The 22,579-nt window shown below is 39.0% G+C and overlaps 1 protein-coding gene across 7 annotated transcripts in view; it reads left to right on the top strand.

The window, feature by feature from the left end:
* Positions 1–22,579, top strand: part of EPS8 (epidermal growth factor receptor pathway substrate 8) — a 124,090-nt gene that overhangs the window by 86,672 nt on the left and 14,839 nt on the right. For 6 of the 7 annotated variants that reach the window (XM_058023033.1, XM_058023028.1, XM_058023031.1 and 3 more), the window contains 14 exons: positions 234–301; positions 2,280–2,441; positions 2,642–2,791; positions 5,058–5,140; positions 7,352–7,488; positions 9,123–9,196; positions 10,284–10,410; positions 10,761–10,849; positions 12,967–13,041; positions 13,644–13,792; positions 15,948–16,131; positions 17,188–17,321; positions 20,395–20,506; positions 21,382–21,525. In XM_058023033.1, the coding sequence (XP_057879016.1) occupies positions 234–301; positions 2,280–2,441; positions 2,642–2,791; positions 5,058–5,140; positions 7,352–7,488; positions 9,123–9,196; positions 10,284–10,410; positions 10,761–10,849; positions 12,967–13,041; positions 13,644–13,792; positions 15,948–16,131; positions 17,188–17,321; positions 20,395–20,506; positions 21,382–21,525 (1,688 nt within the window). The remainder of the gene's footprint in view (positions 1–233; positions 302–2,279; positions 2,442–2,641; positions 2,792–5,057; positions 5,141–7,351; positions 7,489–9,122; positions 9,197–10,283; positions 10,411–10,760; positions 10,850–12,966; positions 13,042–13,643; positions 13,793–15,947; positions 16,132–17,187; positions 17,322–20,394; positions 20,507–21,381; positions 21,526–22,579) is intronic. The other variant, XM_058023035.1, reaches the window with a different exon arrangement.

Raw genomic sequence — 22,579 nt, 5'->3', positions numbered from 1 at the left:
AATGGCTTTTTTGGGCACCCACCAGCTCCCTGTTAACATTGCTGACGTAAAAATGGTCCTTGTGCTGGGCCATGTGGGGGTGGAGGAATTTTCTGCTGAAATTCAGAAATTAACCACAGCTTATCTCCTCTTCTCATGTGTACAACTTGTCCAAAGTGTCTCTGAGAAGTAGTCAAGACACCAGGATAAGGCACTGAGTGAATAATTATTCTTTCTTTTCCTCCCATCTGCAGAACAAAGGAAGAATTATGCACGAGACAGTGTCAGCAGCATATCTGAAACATCACAGTACCACGTGGAGGTGAGATGAGAGGGATACACCAATTACAGCTCTCAGTTACATGTGGTTATTTTTGCCTACATGTTTTTTTTTTTGAGGATATATAAGCTTCAAGGCACATGCATCTTCCAAAATATCCCTCCAGCCTGGGGTCACTTCAGAGCAGATTACACTGAAATGTCTCAAATTCAGAGCAGATTATATTGAAATGTCTCAAATTCTCTAGCTTTGCCCCAGTGAGCTGAAATCTGGATGTGGAAGGATGTGTGCAAAGTTGTGTGTGGTTTGGCAAGCAGACAGGACTCCTTAACAGAGCAGCAATTCCACACCTTTTGCCCTGCCTCTGAACCTGGCTCCTTGCAAAGATGGGGCAGGGCTGAACAAGGCTGTGCTGCTGGCAAGGCACACTTTGGTATTTAAAGCTAATACTCTGATCACATCTAATCAGCAGAGGTATTAGAATATTCATAAAGTGCTGAGCATTAACCCCTCAGTGTCCCAGTGGGTGGAGTGTGTGGTGGTTAAATACAGAATTAAATACTGTGCCTGCACTGAGTCTTCCCCAGTGTGAAGAGCAAAGTGTGTGCCTTGCTGCCTTAAGCTGCTTTGCAGAATTACTGCGTGCTGCTCTCATATTTAAAATATTCAGCAGGCTAAGCCTGTGTGCCTGTGTGTAGCCTGTTAAGCACTTGTGGATGCAGTGCCTCCTTTTGGAGCCTTACTTTGGCTTAAAATGCCATCTTTCTCCTGCTGCCATTAGACCACTGTCATGGCTTAAGTCAAGTCTTGCAAACACCACAGATCCTCAGCTCCTTTTTGCTGGGTTTTAAATAATCAGTTGTGAGATCATATGCAGAAGACTCCTTATTTCAAATGCTTCAGTCCTACAATCTGTTTGCAAATGAATACCTGATTTGGTTCTAATTGCCTGTCTATTTTGTGTGCTTTCTTCATAACTGTTTTGGTCCTGTACTGGCATAACAATTACTACTTGCATTTAGAATCTAAGCATTCCTGGGTAAGCAGCCAGTGCAGTGTTTATTTCATTTTACTTCTTTTAAATACTTTGATTAAATGCAGCTTACACCTACTTTCTTCTCTGTAATTACCATGTGCTGTTATCCTGTAATAGAAGAAAGCACAGTTAATCCTTTTGTATTATTTTTGTTTTTTAAAGTTATTTAGAAGACAGATATGCAGGCATACATTAAATGTGGTTCAGCTTGAATGAGTGTTACCAGATCTTCAATTGGAATGTGAAGGTGGATTTATGCCTGAACAAAACAAAATAATTTTGTGGGTTTTCTTGCACAATTGGCATGCTGAAGGAGAAATTGCCACAGCCATAACGACAGGGAAGCTAGCTGAGGTGAAGTTTGTGAGGCACTATTTAGTTTCCAGGCCATTAATTGAGTCTGGAGAATACTCCAAGCTGATGGTGAGCAAAAATTGTTACGATTTTCTTCTGTGCTGCACATAAAAGTGACCAGCCCATCCATAAGGTATCCCAGTCAGATGCAAGCCCATCCTGGTTGCCACCAGCAGGCTGCTGGCAGCTCTGGAGGAGATGAGGACACTCCAGGTCAGGGTGATGATGGAGCTATATTGGCAGGGAGACTCTGGGAAGCCTCTGCTGGCACTCCCTGAATTCAGCTTGCCAAGAGAGAGACAGATTTTCACTCCTGAAAAAGCTAATTAAAACTCGTGGTTTAATTCTAGCTTTGATACCTGGAGGATGTCAGAATGAGCCTTCAAATCTGACTGCTTTCAGTAGTGAGGAAATGACAGTGGGTGTCAAAAAGCAAGCCACAAAAATAAGTTGACTTAAAATGACATTTTGGACTAAACATCCTTCTTCATGTGTCCTGCCATATACAAAGGCACTTTTACTCATGAATAATTTGCACTGCTACACCCTGACAATTTAAACACTGGCACTCCTGAACAATAGGGAAAATTGCAATCACAATTTCTTTTAAATGCACATTTTACTCACCAGCACTTGACCACCTTTGTTCTGGACCGCAAAGAGGCGATGATCACAGTGGATGATGGAATAAGGAAGCTGAAATTGTTGGATGCCAAAGGCAAAGTGTGGACTCAAGACATGATTCTTCAAGTGGATGACAAAGCTGTCAGCTTGGTGGACTTGGAATCAAAGGTAGGATCTGTGAGTGACAGTCTCATTTTCAGAGAGAGAGGAGAAGGGAGCGAGCAGGAAAACGATGTATGTGAGACTGAGGATTTTAATTAGCTTATTATCACTTTCCCTTCTTTGCTCATGCAGCTTTTCTGAGATCAGGACACTGTATAGTAAAGTGGTATTTTGTGTTTTCTTCTTTTTTTCCCCTCTTCTGATAGAATGAACTGGAGAATTTTCCTTTAAGCACAATTCAGCATTGCCAAGCTGTGATGAATGCGTGCAACTACAACTCAATTCTTGCATTAATATGTAAAGAACCAACCCAAAACAAGCCTGATTTGCATCTTTTCCAGTGTGATGAAATTAAGGTAAGATAATAGTGAAGATCTGCTATGACTTATTTGAATAGGGGAGATTGTATGAATTGACCAGCACAGTGGATAAAGATGAGTTAATTCATAGAAAATAATTCTTTACTTTTATTCTTGTAAATATGCTGTACGTTTAATCCACTTATGATATCAGCACTACTTACAGTATGTTAGTAAATGTAGTGTAGTATGTATTGCAAAGGAGTAATCTAATATTTAAGCTGACTCCTCAGTGCATGTTCAAATATATCTTTACTGTAAATATTGGTTCTTAGACTCTGTAGCTGCTAATTTGGCTTTGCAAACGTATAAAGCTCTGGAAAATGTCTATGGTTTGCCTTCACACTTCTGACAAAAGTGGTGTAAAATAATTTGAGTTATCTCAAATTTATTTTACAATCTGCAAAAAGCTCATCTGAGCCCTGAGTCTTACCTGCTCTTTCTGTTCTTTTTGTCACTGAGCAATTAAACATTCTCTACATTCTCACCTCTCTGCATCTCTGCTCTGCTGGAGAGATCTTGAAAGGGAAAATATTCCTTGCAGGAGGGGCAAAACAAGGAAAGATATTGCTTGTCTCTGATGAAAATATTGCCTTCAAGTGTAAATTATTTATTTTAATGTATTCTGAAATACTTCTTTGTTTCTGAGGTTATAAATTTTAATTCTGTTAGTTACTCTCTGTAATTCCAGTTGATCATTTCATGGGGATTTCTTAATTCCTTTGTAGTAGTTTGTATTATTGTCTTGAAACAACAGATTTTTAATCACACTGTGGAACAGTTTTGGAATTAGCATGGTGAGAGTGGTGTGAGGATGATTAGTCATTGTGTGATCTGTTGCACAGAATTTGCTGGTTTAAAGGAAAGTGGGATCCTGTTAGAAATTCAGGGATTGTTGTGTTAAATAGTGCAGGGATCCCTTTTGGACCCAGCTTCTCAATGTGTACAGTTGGTCTCTCTTCATTTTTGAACTTGTTCCTCTGTGTAGATATAAAATATAGAGGACAGACTCTATAAAATAAACTCTATAAAAATACAGAATACAGACATGATTTGGAAGTCCAGTATTGTTTGATTCTGTGGCCATACCCTGGGGTTTTTTTCTTATCCATGAAACTTTTCTGGTTTTGAAAGTTTAGGTCTTTCTCTGTTGGCTTTTCCCTGCTTTTGTTTGAAGTTACAAACAGCCTCAGGAGCCTCTGCAATAAAAAATTAGTTAAAATCAATACTATTTGGGGCATTCTGACATTTTATAAACAAGAAACAAAATTAAATAATAAATACCAAGAGTGTTGGATTAATGGACTTCTTTTGGGTTTAAGTTACTCTGGTCCCCTAAAGTTTTTGTTTTCTATTAATTCTTTTAAGCTTGAAATATCCTAACTATTCTGTAGTGCAGTCCATTATAGCCTGAAAAGTCCTGTAATCCCCTGGAATCCTAAATTCAACAATGTCTTCTGGTCCTAGCAGAAGTCACATTATTCCTCCCAAAAAGGTACACACTTCTGCATGGTGAGGGTGCTGGGAAAGACATGGTCCTTGCAGAGTGAGCCAGACACTGACAGATTTGGGCTTTGACAGCCTTTGCAGGAAATTAATTTGTCAGCTGAAGACATGTAACAGAGCATTCTAAATCCTGTGAGAAGCCATGACCTATTTAATGCAAGATCTATTAAAATAATACTTTAGACGTGCATCAAAATTTCACTTGTGGGGCCACTGGTGGAGGCAGGCTGCACTTGTGGAGTGGCAGGAAGGTACAGATCAGGGAATCTTCTGAAAAATTCATCTTCTGTCACATCAAAGAGAAATTGGAGGCTGTCATTATTTCTGAAAGGAAATTGAACCATGACAAGTTACTTTCTTAATGCTGCCATCTATAGTAGTTTTGCTGCTTCTATATTTAGTAGATTTTCTTTTTATAGTCTGAGACAAACAAAATACTTGAGACAACCAAAAATTACATATTTTTGAGGGAAAAAGCTTATGCAATAGTGGTTGACTTGAGATAATTACAGCTGTTAGACAAATTTGGTGTCTAGATTAGGTTCATGTGTGATGATAATGCTTGAGGCTGGAGTAGTGACAAAAATACCAACTCTCAGATTTTATTCTCTTCTTTTTCATGGTTTATGCGTAAAATAATTTGTCCCAGTGCTTTTAAGTAAATGGGATTTGATCAGGTATTCTCTGTCTAAAGGTGAGATATTTATTTCAAAGAGTAGCTGATTCCTGATGTTTCCTGCTCCTGATGTCTCCTTAGGCTACCCTTATTCATGAAGATATTGAAAGTGCAATCAGTGACAGCAAAAGTGGGAAGCAAAAGAAGAGGCTTGAGACACTGAGGTAAAAATCCAACTCCTTGGCAGTATATAGGATTATCATTGTGACAGCTGTCAGAAGCTCTTCAGGTCTGCCTGCTGTCTTTTGGGGTTTTGTGGGGGGCTTCAGCTTTTTTCCTTCTAGCTAATAATATACTTTTAAAGCCATGTGTATTAAAGCCATATCTTGCTTTAATAATTTTCTCATGTTCTGTTCAATTTATAATGTCAGTCTTACCTTTCCCAATTCCACCTTAGTGATGGGAACAGCTGAGAGCAATTCCACTTGCCAGAGAATGGCTTTGCATGTCTCAGCTCTGCATGTGGGTCAGCTAGTTCAGAATTTAAATTAAAAACCAGAAATTCCCCATATCTCCAAGTAAATAATATTATGCTAAAAGGTTTTGGGATCTGAAGATGTTAAATAAAACAGCAACCGAAGATTGAATAATCTTCCTGCCTGCCTGTTTAATGATGCTGAAGACTTCTTGTTTCCCTGGTAGCAAAATCTTCTCTGCCAGTTGGAAAATGTGAGGGAAAGAATCTGTTGGGTTCAGAGAGGATTAATTCAGGAATGAGAGGTAGCAAACAGAGGCATAAAAGCAAAGGCACAAATATATCAGAAACTGAATGGTGATGGTAGTAGCTTGTTAGAAATTCAGTGTGTAACCGATGCTGATAGTATCTCTCAGTAATAATTGTGCTCAGATAGAGAAGTCTCTGCTGGACAAAAATTAGAATGAATGTATAATAGTTCTGGATACCTGTTAAATTCTGATGTGCAACTTACAAATATTTCCTATAGCAAGGGGCACTCCTAGGAAAACAAAAGAGACCCTGAACTGTGTCTAACTCTGTTTGCAGGTTTAAAATTAAATAAATAGACTTTACCATTTGTGGCACTGTTGCAAACCAGGTAGAAGCACTGAGAGGCAATCCAGAGGGACTCAAACACATTGGACGTGCTGGGAAACTAATGAGATTTAATTGGGAAAAGAATGTAGGTCAGTACATCTGTTGGGACAAATAATCTGAGATATCAATCTCTGAGGGCTGTGAGGCCCAGAGGTCAAATGTGGGTGGCAGCTGAGTGCTGGCTCCTCCTTGTTGGCTCATGTGCCTGCAGGGTTTGGGTCACAGGGAGGGAGGGACCCTCCTGCCTCACTGAGCCTCTGAGGCATCACTGAGGTGCTGCAAGGTTGTTGATGAATGAAAGGGGACTGGAGGAAGGAAAGGCAAAAGAAATTTATGTATTTATTTATTCAAATTTAAACTTTAAAAATTATTATTTATTATTATTTATTATGATCATTTATTATCATCATTGTTATTGTTATTATATTACTCTTATTATTACTACTAGTACTAGTACTGCTACTACTACTACTATTAGCTGTTCAAAGACCAAACAGCATTTGATGTTTTGTGGTCTTGTTGTTGAATGCTGTGAACGAGCTGGGTTTATAAAAGGTGAATTTAAGGTGAAGAACTAGTTTTTAAATAGAGCTCTGGGAAAGGAATGGGGGATATATATGACAGGAGCTACTGTGAGTTTTTTTGTCTGCTGGTATCAACAGCAGTGTAGCTTATTCTTAGTGTAGCTTTAAATGCTGTAAGGAAAGAGGACTGCAGAATGAATACGAAGTCCTCTTTCCTTACAGCATTTAAAGCTACACTAAGAACTGGAAAATTGCAGGTAGTGCAATCCATGATATTGATATGTTTGTATTGAGAGAGGATGAACAGGCCCCTGTTAGAAAACAAATCAACCAGTGAACTTGGTTTTGTTGGTGGTTGACAATTGGCCAGACTTAGGGGACCAGATACTTGATTTGTGATGGCTGAAAGGCAGCTCCAAACCTTCCAATTTCCTCTCATACAAAAGACAAGTCCCACCCTTACAACTGCACTGGTAAAAATGCCACCCAATAATGCCAAGGCCCTGAATTTATCTGTGTGAGCTGGCTGGTCTCCTCGTGTTCTTTGGCACTGCTTGGGGACTTCCCAGGTGACAAAGATTTGCTCACTCCCTGGTGAGGTGGGTTTGTGCTGTGTTTAACATATTTGCACATCATGGTCTGGAGTTTAACACATTTACACCTCTGGCTGCTTACTCGGCGAGCCCATCGCGTGGTGCGCAGTCCTTGTGGGGCCTCCTCATTTCCTCTGACCTAGCACTGGAGCACAGAACTTTTACCCTTCCAGTGTCACTCCTGGGCTCTCTCCTGTCCCCTAGGATGATCTCCAAAGCTGACAGTGCCATCCCCCCACCGCCCCGGGCCCCTGCCCCTGTGCCCCCCGGGACCATCACGCAGGTGGACGTGCGGAGCCGCGTGGCAGCGTGGTCGGCGTGGGCCTCGGAGCAGGGGGACTGTGAGTATTCCTGGGGCTGTGCCACACACAAAGGGGCCTGCAGTGGGTGTTTGTGGTGCTTGCTAGCAACAGAAGGAGTTTGGAAAGGCCACGCTCACGATGGCAGAAGTGGTTGGGCAAGGTCAGCCCTCTGCCCTCGCTGCGAGCAGATTTTCCCAGCAGAGTTTGAGATGCCCCAAGCCACTGCTGCCTGATCTGGGGACAAAGATCTGTCATGATCTGATCTGTCATTTCCTTGCATTTACCCATTTTCTGGATCCCTGTTCGGAGCTGTTTTTGCTTGTGCTGAGTGAGGGTTCCAGATTTTGACCTGGGCTTCTTAGTGAATGTGGTAACAGTAAGGCAGTAGTCTAATGATGCTATCCTCAGTAGTAGGGCCAGGTATTTTGGACAATTAAAAATTATAATAATGGAGAAAAGGACTTGAGATCATAATTATTTATATTGCATTTATCTTTATAATGGCTGCTTTGGCTAATTAGTTTGTTCCGTTTTTTGGTTTTTGGTTTTTTTTTTAAAGCCTTAACTAGGAAATGCTGTAATTTAAACATTCCTTAATGGGTTGGGATATTTCTGTTTGATGGTTGTTTGTGGTTTTTTTTATATCCCTAAGGGATGTAAAATACTCTAAAAGAAATAGAGTATTTTATTTTATGTCCCTAAGGGATGTAAAAACATTTCTATCAAATTTCTTTAAAATAAAAGTTCTTTAGAAAGAATAAAGTTCCTTCTATAAAACAGATTAAAAAGCTTAAGATGAAGCCTTTTTTAGTTTGTTTGCTTGGGTTCTTTTAACAATAGGTATTAAGACTGTACTATTAAAAGACCTTGGATTCCTTATAATTTTTTTTTATTAAATTATATCACTTAACAAAGTACACAACTATGCAAAGAAAACAACTACAAATGTGCAGGGAAATCTGAAATGTTAAGAATTATTTAATCTATGTACCTACATACATCTGTTTTGAGTAAAGGTTGTCTTGTTCTTCTGCTTGAGGTCTCACATCAGAAAAGTTTTATTAGTTTGGTGTCTTGTTGGAGCAGTTGTGGATCTGAGTCCCTGCAGTTCCTTTTGTTCCGTTCAGGTGGATCTTTTTTAAAATGTGTTTACTGAAATCCCGCCTGCTCACAAATGCAGTGCAGTACTTGGTGTGAGTTAAAAATGCAAAACTTATAATTCCTTAAATAATTCACCCCTGTTATTTTCAAAAAGAGTCACTGACTCTGGGCACTGTTATTTGGAAATACCACTTCTATCACACCACTCTTTTTTTTTCCTGGCATCCCTTTTTGCTAATAACTTTTTACATTAGAATTGTTTTCAAAGTCACTGCACTCTTTCTTGCTTGCTTCTACTGGAGTAGCATTCAGCATATTTTGCAAAACGGGATGATTCCTAATGGTATTGTATTTATAATCTGCCACTTTGAATTAATTTTTTTTAAATTTAATTAATTTTTTTTAAATTTAAAATATTCCTGCAGTTAACTTCATTTATGCAGTTAAGTGAACTGAAAGCACTTTTTTTAAAGTAGTATAATTCAAAGCCTAAACTATATAGAAATTGTTATATATTAATATAACTAACCCCACATTTATGCATGTCTTATTCTGTTCTCCCCTCTTTGCAGATGAAAAGCACAGGCAATACCACGAGCAGGAAGAAACAGCAGAGATGATAGCAGCCAGGATTGACAGAGATGTTGTAAGTGAGGAGCTACAAATGGTGCTGCTTCATGCCTGTGAGATTTTGCAGCTCTGCTTTGTGGGAAAACTTTTCTCCACATGGGAAATTCAGTTATGGAGAAAAGCTTTCCAAGCAGCTTCTGCTTGTTGGGGTAGATCTAAAATGAACAGGTGGCAGTTTCTTTCCTTAAGATTCTTTTTTAAAAGGAAAGAAAAATAAACTGAATGTTGATTACAATTTTTCTGCTGTGAAGAGATGGAAGTATAAATGATAATTTTTTAAGTAGACTGACTTCAGCAAACTATGTAAGGATAAAAAATTCCATCAATTTAGCAGGACTTGGATATGTGTAACACCTGGAAAATGAACATGGGTCATTTCTGAAGACAGGTGGACACTTTTTATTTACAACTTAAAGCATTCATGCATATAAGCAACAATATGGGCATGTTCTATGGTATATGCTGGATCAAATATTGCCCCATCTGTCGTTTGTAACTTTCTACTTCTCCACTCTGCTGTTGTCCTCAGCAACACCAGAGGGTCCTGAGAAAAGCTTGTTGGGACCTGATGGATTGGTGTCTTTGTGTTTTCCCCTGGGCTTCATTCATTCTTCTCCAGTTACTCTTTGAAATCAATTCTTCAAAGAGCACTTCTCCGCAAAGAGCTTAATTTATAGAGAGCTTCCCCAAATAGTTTAATACTCAGTACAAAAGGAGATTATGAAGTTATAGAGATTATGAAGTTATACTCTTTATGAAAATGCTGCCCATTCAAATAATTTCAATTTTTTTTCATGTGGTCTCAGCAAAAATGTAATGTGGAAGTAAATTGTGTAATTGCAGTCTGAGCTGAACTATCTTGTTACACATAATTAAAAAACTTCCAGCGGGCCTACATTTAAAAAAAATTAAAATTTAAAGTACTTTACAGGTATTTAAGAACTGTATTTAAAAATTTAAAAGCACAAAGAATCTAAATATGGAATGTTCCAGCATGGATTTTGTTCTAAGGAAGCTGTTGGTGTCTGGGAGTCTGGACATTTCAATTCCTGGAGTATTTCTGCTATAGATTATGTAAATTTTACTTTTCTTTTCTCCCACAGCAAATTCTGAACCATATTTTGGATGACATAGAGTATTTTGTTACCAAACTGCAAAAAGCTGCTGAAGCATTTGCTGAACTTTCAAAGAGGAAGAAAACTAAAAAAAGTAAAAAGAAAGGACCTGGAGGTAAGAGTTTGTACTGCACACAGTTCTTTCTCTCAGGACCATGGAAGGAGCTAGGAAATGTCTTTTTCTGTGGTTTTTCTTAATCAGTGTAGCAATTTTCTCTCAATTTGAGCACAAAAGTTCCTGTGCAGGAGATGCTTAGAGGGAAATCTATGAAAATTAATTGCTTGAAATCATTGGAGAATGGCTAATTAGAGATGTGACCACAGAAATGCTCCTGCCTTGGTTCTATATTTACAAAATTCTGTAAGATGGCAAATTTATTGTGTATTTTGTTGTTTGCTATATCTGGAATGTTTATGGAAGCTATAGACATATGAATGGGTGTATAAAAATCTTTTTTTCACCAGAGGGTGTTCTTACTCTCCGTGCAAAGCCACCACCTCCAGATGAATTTGTTGACTGCTTCCAAAAGTTCAAGCATGGCTTCAATCTCCTGGTAAGTGATTTCAGCTAGTCTGGGATGTGAGGTTAGACCAGGGCTGGCCACCTGTGGGCTAGCTTGGCCTCTGAGCTTTGGGATGCTGCTGCTCAGGTTATCTACACATTGAATTGATGAGCATTTTTGGTGTTTGGCATCATGGTGTTTCTCCCTTTCCTGGTTCTTTAAAGCCTTTGACTTGGGAAATTTGATTTTGAGTCACGAAGGGATTCCTGGGAAGGTCTGTGGGGCCTCACAGCTCTGTTGTGTGTCTGCCAGCATCACCAGCTGTGGCCTTAATTTGATTTTACTCAGCCACGCCCATCAGACTGGCTGTGCTGGTTGCCATCATTACCCCGGACCTTGTGGCCTCAGAATGTTCCATCCAACAAATTTGTCTCTTTAGAGGTTCTCAATAAGCAGAGATGATAATTCAAGAGCCTTCTGCTGGCATCTCCCCTTCTGCATGTGGGAGTTTCCTCAGCACATGGGACACTCTCTCAGCATTTGCTGTCAGACACTGCCTGTCCCTTCCCATTGCTGTGCCAGGGGGGAAAGCTGCTCTTGAATTCACTGACTCAAATCAGCTCCTTTCTTCCTCCTGGGGAATGAATTCTGATTGCAGGGCTGTAGGAAATATTTGGACATGTTAAAAATATCTTTAAAAAAATAAAAGCTACATCAAGTGTTGTGGTTCTGACCTTAAGGAATTGCTGGTTTGAGGGAGGATGAGTATCCTGGAACATGCTCATCCTTCTCAGTAAAAGATATAATGTCCAGGGTTTTTTCCATTCTTTTTGCTACATTCTGCATTTAAATTTATTTTTTTACTCAAGAAAAATCTGTGCATCTTTGAATCTTTCTCTTCTATGCAGAAGAAGTCACAGCTCTTGTTTTGGTGCTCAGCAACCTGGGACTTGGTTCTGGTGTTGCTTTTGAGCAGTTGTGCTGTGACAATGCTTTAACAATGCTTTAACAATTCTTTACTTCAGCATCTTTGCAGGAGCAACAAAAGCCTGAAATTTGTGCTTTATGTCCGGCAAGGAGAACTGTATAAAATGAAGAATCTGGTTTAAAAAGAAAAGGAGTAGCTAGAAGAATAAAATCTTCAAGTAGAATGAAAATTATTTTAAAACCTCATGCTGGAAGCTTCTGGAAATGCCTGCCATCTGTCAAAGATCTTTAGATAGACAGGGACTGGGTTGTTATGGCTGAGGAACAATGTTTAGGAAGTTATTAGAAGGAAAAACACATCCTCCTCCTTTCTTCATTTGGAGGGACAGTTGGATGTAAAAGCAGAATAAGGGCAGCCAAAAGCAGTTTGAGAACAGATGGCAAGATGCAATAGAAACTACTACAGCTCTTTAAAGCACATTTGGCCTTCTTATTTCTGGAGTCCACAAAGCCAATGGGTGATTAGTAGATAAAAGAAATTCTACGAGAAGTTTTATCAGTGAATTTTTATGGTATGGGGGTTTTAGAATATTTTTTTAATGATGGTGTTTGGTCAAAGGTTGGATTTGATGATCTCAGAGGTTTTTCATAGAAAGATTTTATTATAACAATAAAGTGGTAGATGAAATTCACTATTGATAGATGTAATAGTCATGGACTGGCAAGGAAAAAAATCTCATATATAAAACAAATCAGAGCAAAGTGTTGATTTAACAGAGATTCCTGAGAGACAGACGTCTGTGTTCAGTGTGTTCAGCCAAGAAAATGATACAAGGCATCAGGGAAAAATAGACAACAGAACATTAACAATATGCCATTATGTTACCTGGCCTGATATATTTGGCAGTGTAGCATAATTGAAGAAGGTCCAGGGTGGACAAGAATGCTTAAAGAATTACTTCAGCTTGGAAAAGACCAGATTCAGGAATAATGTAATGAGTCTGTAAATGGTTATGAACATTGCTAGAAAAAGTGAACAGAGAAGGACAATTTAGTTGTACTTTTTGCACAATAGGTGCTAAAATAGGCATGGACTCAAGAGCAATGGGATGGATGAGCACTTACACTTGTTGGAGGCCAAGCACTGGGCTTAGGAGTACCATGGCCATTCTTATGTGAAGTATTTATCGTCTTAACAGGTAAATGCTTCTTAAAATGTACTATTTGTTTGATTCTTACAGGCCAAGTTGAAGTTCCATATCCAGAATCCTAGTGCAGCTGATCTGGTCCATTTTCTCTTTACCCCACTACATATGGTAAGGTTTTACAATTTTCTAAGCGTTTCCCTTCAGAACTCTTATACGTATTTATACGCACTGTAAACTTTTCAATGATAAAAAGATTGAAATGTTGTGTCCTTGGACAAGAAGGAGAAATATTTCTATCTCAGGATGAGGTTTTCTTTAGGAAATAATTTATATCCTTTTCTGCATCTTTTTCTTTCTATTAGATGTATTTATTTAATTAATCTTTAGCCTTGTGTTACACTTTGTCATTACAATTTTTAACTAGCAATAAAAAATTTAGGCTTTCTACATAATGCAGGAGGAGAGTTAGAAGCATATTTAATGGAAATATGTGAGGCTTTGATAAGTAAAGCAAAGATAACATTATCCAGAGTGGGTCTGAACAAAAAATGGTTGGTGACCAGAACAACAGCTCTCCAGCAATAAATAATTTATTTAATTTATGTCACATCAAGACACACTGTTAGATTCTCAGAGGGGCTTTTACTTCTGGGGGTTGTTTTTATGAGTAATGACAGTTTCCTAGCAGCACTGTAGGTAACACAAATTCACAGTCACCTCCTTATTGACAACGTGTGTGTTCCTGGCATTATTTTAATCCTTGGATTTAGGTGGTGCAGACAACAGGAGGGCCAGAGCTTGCCAGCACAGTGGTCAGCCCCCTGCTGACAAAAGACACCATAGACTTCCTGAGGTACACCGTCACCAGCGAGGAGGGACAGCTGTGGATGTCCCTGGGGGACTCATGGACCAAAGCCAGGTGAGAAAAAACACTCAGGTTTTAGAGAATCTTCAGATTTTTTAGAATTTTCTCTAAATTTTTTAGAATTTTTTTTAGATTTTTTTTAGAATTTTTTTCTAATTTTTTTTTAATTTTCTCTAAATTTTCTCTGAAAGTTTATCGACATGGACTTAACCAGGTTATCCAGCCCTTAATAAATTCAATATAACTTTGTTAGGATTTGGACTCTTGAGAGCTGTTCTTTGAGGGTTTTGGAAAGGAACTCTTTAGCTTCACTGGGATTTTGGATCTCAAGGAGAGACAAAATGCAGAGAGAATTTTTTTTTTTTTTTTTGGTCAGTGGTATCCAGAACCTCTTGACATAACCTTCTTGAGTATCTTTTTCTAAACTGTCCCTTTCCAGTTATTTTCACCATTATTTTTCCAGCCCATCTATCTGGACTTCATTAAAAAACAATTTGAACATTCAATAAAGAGTGACAAAATATTAAATAATAACTACAAATGTCTGTTTTCAATTTCCAATAATTATTAAAAGGTAAAAATTTGAAATGTCTTTAGTTCTTGAAATGCATCATAATGCTATAAAAATGTTTGTAATTATAAAAAAATATTTATTGACTGAACTGTGCCACATATGCATACCTTATGCATTGCATTTAATGAATTCACTGGTATGGTTTATCTCAGTTGAAAGTTAACTTCTTTATTTGAAGAAATAGAAGTTAACTTCTTATTTGTTGGGTTCAAAGTAATCCTGTAGTTTGAAATTCAGTGAATTGAACATGCAAAAGAAGAAACTTAAATTAACAAAGTTCATTTTGACTCTGTAATCTGTGATGCATAAGTACATTTGATGATGATGAAGTAGGCAATTACTTGGACTGGAAATGTTTTTTGTGTCTTTTCATCCTTGCTCTTGAATTTCAAATTGGAACACAAACGTCTACCAGATGGATTTTGTTTTTATTAATTATTTTATTAATTATTTGGTTGATTCAAAGCTGTAGAGTGCAAGGAAGGCTGCATGGGAGGAGTGGAAATGGCCTCATAGCATTGGAGCCCCGTGCAGGGAAAATGGATCACTGGGAAAACAATGGGCTCCTTGTCTTGGGAACTACTCCATTTGTTTAGTCCATCCTGAAAAAAGGGAAATGGAAAGAGAAATGGCTGGTCTTTGCTAGTGAAGAATGAAGCAATTAAAATGTAGTTGGCTGATTTGTGTAGATTAAAATTGATGGTCTGATTTCAGTATCCAGAGGTACCCGGGGGTGGGATGTAGCAGGAGAGGGGAATGATAAAATCAGGGATTACTGACCAGCCCTAACAGGCTGGGAAATGCTGACTGCTCATGTGACTGGCACATTTATCCCTTGATTTTGGGCAGTGTCAGCAACGAGCCTGTTAAAAGATTGCAATGTACATTCCTGTTTCTGCTGTACTCTGAAGACACAGCAGTTTATATTGTGGGACAGAGTGTTAACTTTATGTTGTGGGACAGAGTGTTATGTGTAATGCAAAGGCAGAGCAGAAAAGCTTTAATTTAGGTGCTTCGTATTACAACAGAGAATGCTAGTGGAACTCTGAAAAGTAGTACAGTATTTTATAAAGATCAATCTGGACCATAAAACAGCCGATGTGATGATAGTTCTTGTGTTCTGGAGCATGTAGGGTTTATGTCTGTAAATCTATTGTTTGTTTTTTTTGGTTTTGGTGTAGCTAGACCCCCTAGGCTTCCATGCTTCATACCAGCTTTCACATGTTCTTGCAAAGCCTGCTGTTGCTCTGCAGTCTTCTGTTGGTGCTTCCACACAAATAGAGCATTGCAATATTTCTCCCCATGTCTCACCATTAAAAAAAGTCCTAGATTTGTTTTGATTGATTCTTCTACTACCCATCTTTGCTGTAAGGCAGAAGTTTGCTGTGTTTTAGCACTGATGTGTCCTTACAGAAGCAGCAAACTCTGCAGGGCACTGCAGGGAGGATAGCTGAGGTAAATAAATGTGTTCTGCTGATCCTCCCTGTTCTAGCATGATTCTGCCTCTACTGCAATCCCAGCCTCTCTTCTATGCTAATAAAAATTCTGAAGCACTTCAATTTCTATAAATTGGACCTTATTAAACCAGCATTTGTGTGGCCATTGACACAGATTTCTGATTTGATTTTCCCACAGAACTGAATGGCCAAAAGACCATTTCATCCCCCCGTACGTGCCCCGTTTCAGGAATGGTTGGGAGCCTCCTTTGCTGAACTTCATGGGAGCTCCAAAGGAGCAGGATCTCAACCATTTGGCTGAGTCTGTGGCAAACGTGGCAGAGCAACAGAGGAAGCAAGAGATGAAAAGACTATCCAGTGAGGTAAGTTACTGCAGAAATGTGTATCACATCACATATGTGCTTGTGATAAAGTATGATTATTTTCCCTAATTAAAATCCATAATGATATTAACTATTACTCATTTTTTGCATTTTTTCATGGACTATAGCCATATTCAGTGAGGGTGTGACATGAATGAGCTCTTGCAATAGAGTGATGATTTTCCTTCATTCATTCCACACACTTACTGTTGGCTGGCCTAGATCTTTGTGGCTTGAGTTGTACGTCCAGAACAGAAGTTCAGAGCAGTTTTTCTGTGCAGGGTATTTTAAAGCAGCTCAGCCATTGTTTTTAAGTTGTGGTGCTGTGGTGACAGCTGAGAGATGACACAGCCCTTGCTCCAGAGATCTGTTTTTCTCCAGAGCATCCACTACAATATTAATGCAGACTCGGGGTAGAAATTCTTTTATTCTCATCCTTTTGATCTCCACATTTACCAACTTGAAACGCAGAAGTTATTAACTTTTCATGGCAGAACCGTGAGCACCTGAGGATGGGGGTGTGGTATTTGCTGGGTCCCCAGGACGAAGGAGGAAATGAATGAATCTGACTCCATGTTCTTAGAAGGCTAATATATGATATGATATATATGATATTATTATATTACATTACATTACATTACATTATGCTATACTAAACTATACTAAAGAATAGAGAAAGGATACAGACAGAAGCTTAACAAGAATGATAATGAAAAACTTGTGACTCCTTCCAGAGTCCCGACACAGCCTGACCATGACTGGCAATTAAGTTAAAACAATTTACATGAAACCAATCAAACAATGACCAGTTGGTAAAGAATGTCCAAACCACATCCCAAAGCAGCCAAACATAGGAGAAGCAAATGAGACAATATTGTTTTCATTTTTCTCTGAGGCTTCCCAGCTTCCCAGGAGAAAATCCCGGGCAAAGAGGATTTTTCAGAAAATCTGATGGTGACATGGGGGAATGCTGGCAGGGCCCCTGGTGGGGCTGGATGGAGCTCAGGGGAGGATGGCACTAATCCATCCTCTTTTTGTTCCCTTTGTGTCTTGCAGCCTCCCGGCGTTCCCGACTACCCCCCGGCGGATGGGTATGCATTCAGTAACACGATGTACAAGAGAGGGCCTCTGCTGGACCCGGGGGCAGCTGTGGCTGCCTTTAAGCAAACTGTTAGCCGACATGTAGATAGGTAACCCTGCCCCGTGGTGCTGTGGAAAACTGTCCCCACTTCTTGGCTCTTGGGGTGGCGGGGTCTGTGACTGCCTCTGGTCGTGGCGTTGGGTCTGCTGGGGAAGGGATTCTGTTTAGCAGTGCTTTTCCTTACCTAAAGTGTGTCCTTTGTACTCTTTTTGTATGATTTCTATGAGATATCCTGGTTTTCTGTGATGTTAAACCACTACTTTTGTCAAAAATGATACAGTGGTGTTCCAACCAAATTGTAAGCACAGAATCCACCCACTTCGGTTCAAATTTTAGTTCTGATTTGTTTCACGTTTAAATACATTCTTTGCTCTTTTCAAAATTACAAAGAATGACAAGTCTGCTCTGAGATTCACCTGTCCTTGGTTTGACTGATTGTTTGATTTTCTTAGCTCTGCTCACTTAGTGTTCCATCATCTCCTGCTTTTTGTTTTCTGGGCTGGTGTATAAATACCCACTTTCAGAACAATGACACCTTGTCTCTTCCATCCTCTTTCAAATCTTACAGAAAATACTCTGAAATGTTTGCATAGCTAACAGTGTCTTTTTGCACATCCTCTTTCACCCCCTTCATTTTATCCTAAAACAGAATAACTTGACAAGATGATATGCAGTGATCCTTGGCCTTGCCTCTGGGGAGAATTTATACCAGCACAAATGGTGAAGGCACATCAGTAAAGAAGCATTGGAATTGCTCTCCTGTACCAAACCATATTCCATATATACTATATGAAAAATATTTTGTTTTATGAGCCATGGAAGATGTTTAAGCTAAATTTTGGGGATCAACTTGCTGGTTAAATCATCCTTTATATATATATATATATATATATATATATATATATGTATCACCTCAAAATATATATAACTCTTTTGATTAAACCCTTTCAGAATACCTAGTTTTGAGCTATGTGCTAAAAGATCCATTTTTTAATCTGCATGCAAGCCAATTCCCATATGATATGCAGTGTTGTGCAGGTTGAAGACACAATCAATTTCTCTGAATTTCTCTGAACTTTGGATTTATTCTTCATGGCAACAGCAGCAGAGTAGTCATCTCTTAATTGTTTTCTCAAACTTGATTGCCTTTTGCAATCTTGTCTCGGGACCATTTATTTTGAAATCTAGATGATTCTGCACTCTAAATTCTTTTCTCTTATCTGTAATGGGGTAAGACCTGATTTGCCCTTCCAGAGTAATAATATTCCATGCAAAGGTTCTTGCCTCCACTCCAGTTTTAGAGAAAGTCTTACTGCATTGAGCTGTTGATGATATCAGGGTGTCTGGAACAGAAAGAGTTATCCAAGCCTCCTTTGTGGCAGTAAAGAGAAATGGGTGTGAAGAGCTGAGGCCTGAAATTATGGTATATCTGCTAGGCAGTGAGAAACAAAGAGGAGGATGATGGAGGGAAGTGATCAGAATATTTGTGCCCAGAGTAAACTGGCTCATTAGGCTGGGCTTGAAGAATTAGGCTCTCTTCAGAAGCATTCACCCATTATCTGGCCCATGTCCTGGGCATGTTGCTGAGTCCAGTACAACTAAAATGTGGACATTTTTAAAAATTCTTCCTGAGTTACATTTTTGAAGTAATCAGGATAGTTAGGTGTGGACAAAATATGAAGACACTAATAGAATAGAATATTGTAGAATGTTGTAATGATTTTGTAAAGGCTGCCTGTAAGTAAAAGCACTGCCAGAGCTGCATTAGTCACATCTCTGAAAAAGAAAATCAAAATTATATTAATTTTAGGGGGGTAGCAGGAAAAATTGATATTACACATTGTTCAGCCTCATAAAAGCTATTCTGCAGGCTGGGGGTCATCCCCTGCTTTTCACTCTCTCCTTAAATACTCTGAGTGTTTTCTCTTTCTTTTGAAAATAATCTTTCAATCTAAGTATGATTTTCCTTGGTTCTGCTCTTCAAGTCAAGTGAGACAGTTCTCCACAGCCATGCAGTAGCCAGGTAGCTGCTGGATTGCTCAGGCACACCTGGAACCCAGAGTTACACAGCAGCAGCAGCAGCAAACAACACCCATGCTCACATCCCTGGGCTGTGACCTTGTACCCAGCATTTCAAGCCATGCATTGCTTCATGTTTTAATTGGCTGCTTGGATTTATTTATTTATTTATTTATTTGTCTATTCATGTGGGGCTTTTTTGTTTGTTTTATTTCTTTACTGTGCAGTATGGGTTTATGTTGTTGGTGTAATTTGCATCAAGTGTATAAAGTTACTGGACTGTGCAAGTGTACAAAGTGTGCAAATGTAAAAAGTTACTGGGGAGGGGGGCGTTTCTGGACCTGTTTGGAGTGGGCTGGGGACTTCTCATTTGAAAAGTGTTATGTCAAAGAAAGCAGTAGCTCCATAACCATAGGCACTCTGGGTAGGTTTTCCTTATGGAAAGAGAGATACAGAACTTACTGTGATGTGCCTTGTTCTACAATGAGTCCTGTGTGTAAGAAGTTATTTCTCATTCTTAATTGATAAAGTAAATTGTAGTTGTTAGAGTTGTTGACATCTTATGGTCATTTAAGAAAAGTGATCTACAATAGGTGAACATTTTTTAGATTTAACTCCATTAGTATTGATGGCAACAATTTATTCATCTATTATGCATTTGAAACAATCTGTGATGAACACTAGAAAGGCAATTTCATACAAAGCCCAAGCTATCAATTATGACCTAGGTATAGTCATTTGTTTATATAGAAAATGGCTGTTTAACCTTCTGTAGGAAAACAAACTAAATATAGAGTACATGTTTATTTTGAAACAATAGCACCTGCTAATCTAGGTTGTTATCATACATCTTGCAAGCAGTGAGGTAATAAAGATTAGCAGTTCTTGAGGTCTGTGTATTTCAGCCACCTCTTCATTTTGTTTATTTGTACTTTTTTTTTGGCACTTAAACCAGTGTATTATGAATAGATAGCAGCAGCATCACATTATGGCTGAGAGTTTTTTGTTTTAAAAAATGTTTTGCAGGTTATTCAAAGAGGGCATTTTGTGTTTTTAGTTGCTTGACTGTCTCACTGAACAATAGCCTGATCTTTGCTTTGCAGAAACTATGAAGCACACAATAAAGCACAGAGCAAGAAATATGCCAAATGCAAGTACGAATTCGTGGCAAGAAACAACAGTGAGCTTTCTGTCATGAAAGAAGAGATTGTGGAGGTAATTTTGTTTGCAAAGACAGCACACAAATTTCTGGTGCTACTCAAAGCTGAGGGTATCTTTTCTATGGACAGTGTGGCTTTCCTTAATGTTTGCTTCAATGTGTTTGACCTGTCTGCCTCAGTATGGAAAGTTGTTAATTTGTTTTGCATCGATTTTGCTGACTTAGGAAGGGGTGCTGTAGAGATCCGTGCTGGAAATACATTTGTGTGTTCCTTCCACCTTCTCCAGTGTTGCTTTTAAATATTAAGTGGTGTTTAAATAACTATCTGTGTACACACAGAGCATAGTGAAGGACTGTACTTTCCAAGAGGATGTGGCACCAGAAAAGTGAGATACATTTGGCAGGGAAGGAGCAATAAAGAGAGAAAATGCTGAGTGTGAGAGCTTGGGGCAGGCAGGCAGACTTCTGACTGCTCCAGGCCGTCCTGCTCCCATTCCCTGTTTACTAAGAAGTGCTGTGTCTCCAAATTTGTGCTCCCCCAGAGCTGCCTTTACTTGGATTATTAGTAATTATTTATTCCTTTTGTCGACAGCATGTGGGTTGTGGAGATGGCAGTATCTCTGTGCAACTATTTGTGTTTTGTTCCACTGTCTGATCCAGCACATCCCTGAGTTTTACAGAACTCCATTCAACACTTATATATTCTTTCTTGAGAGCCCCATTTTGAAAAGTGCGGTAGAATCATGTAGAGTTAATGATGGTGGGAATCAGGGAAGGTACAGGGGTTTCTCAGGGACACATCTATGCAAGATCTGTTGGCAGACACAGAACCTGGCAAAGCCGTGGTTTTGTTTTGAAATGATTCACAGCCTAAGCACAGGCAGGAGGAAAGTCAGAAAAGACATGTCATTAATTCACCAAATTATTTCAGATCCTGGATGACAGAAAGCAGTGGTGGAAGGTTCAGAACAAAAGTGGCAGCACAGGCTTTGTGCCAAACAACATTTTGGACCCTCTGAGGAACACAGAAGGCAGCCAGGGGTGGCCGGAGCCTGCCTACACCCGCACCATCCAGGTACTGTCCATGCTGGGGCAAAACCTCCCATGGAAGTGTCACTGTGTGCACAAAACATCTACATTTATTGGAGGGGCTGAAGGTGGTGTGGGGAGTCTTTGCTTCTTTTTTGCCAGGGCTGGGATTAAATGTGTGAGATGGAATTTCTTGTTTGGATTCAGATGTTTATTAGTTCTTGTCTAGATCTAGTTCCTATCTATCTACAGCATTTTAACAAACTAAAAATAGAACCCCACCTCTCTCTCTCTACAAGGCCTTTTAGGAATAAACTGTCCAATTAAGAAATGCCACCTAAATTAATTTCACTTTTAACCCAATAACCAACCATGCCTTACTGCAATGTGGACTTTTTTATCCAATTACACAAAACCACCCAAATCCATGGAGAAGAAGGAAAATAGGAAGGTGAAGAAGAAGGAGCAGCCTCCACCCTAGAACCTCCATCTTGCTTTATATATATTGCTGCGTTCTAAACCCTTAAACTCTGAGGTTTCCACCCTGTGATACCACACACTTCTATTCAAATTCCACACCCATAATTCCAGTGTTATCAATTTTGGACTCTTTCTCCACAGCCTCAGGTTAAATGCAGTGCTCTCCTGGGGGACACTGTCTGTCAGCACAGAAAGTTTAAAATTCTCAGCATCCAGGGTTCCAACAGTGATGTGTGTATTTCACAGAGAATACAGTTGATAGAGATACTGCAAAAATGTTTTATCTCAGGGGTTTTTTTTTACCTGCTTATTTGCTTAGAGGTGGTAACTTCAGTCCTAGTGGATATGTATGCAATTATTTTAATTGCAAATACCCTTTGTGAATTGATAGCTGTTGATGCCAAAGAAGGAGTTTGAATTATTTAAGGTAGGGTCATCTTTGTTTTTCCTAGAAGAGTGAGCTCCAGCTTTTCTTTTTATTTTCTGTCTTTGTGTGTCTCTATCCCAGTTTTGAATTTATTTAATTATTGTGATTTTGGAGTCATAAAAAGGAGGTATATTTGCTTTTGAATTCACAAAACAGGTATTTTTCAATTACTATGTCTGTGCATCAATAGCAC

The sequence above is a fragment of the Melospiza georgiana genome, chromosome 4 (genome assembly GCF_028018845.1).
Source record: "Melospiza georgiana isolate bMelGeo1 chromosome 4, bMelGeo1.pri, whole genome shotgun sequence".
NCBI classification, from domain to species: domain Eukaryota; kingdom Metazoa; phylum Chordata; class Aves; order Passeriformes; family Passerellidae; genus Melospiza; species Melospiza georgiana.
This window is presented reverse-complemented; position numbering and strand designations above follow the sequence as displayed.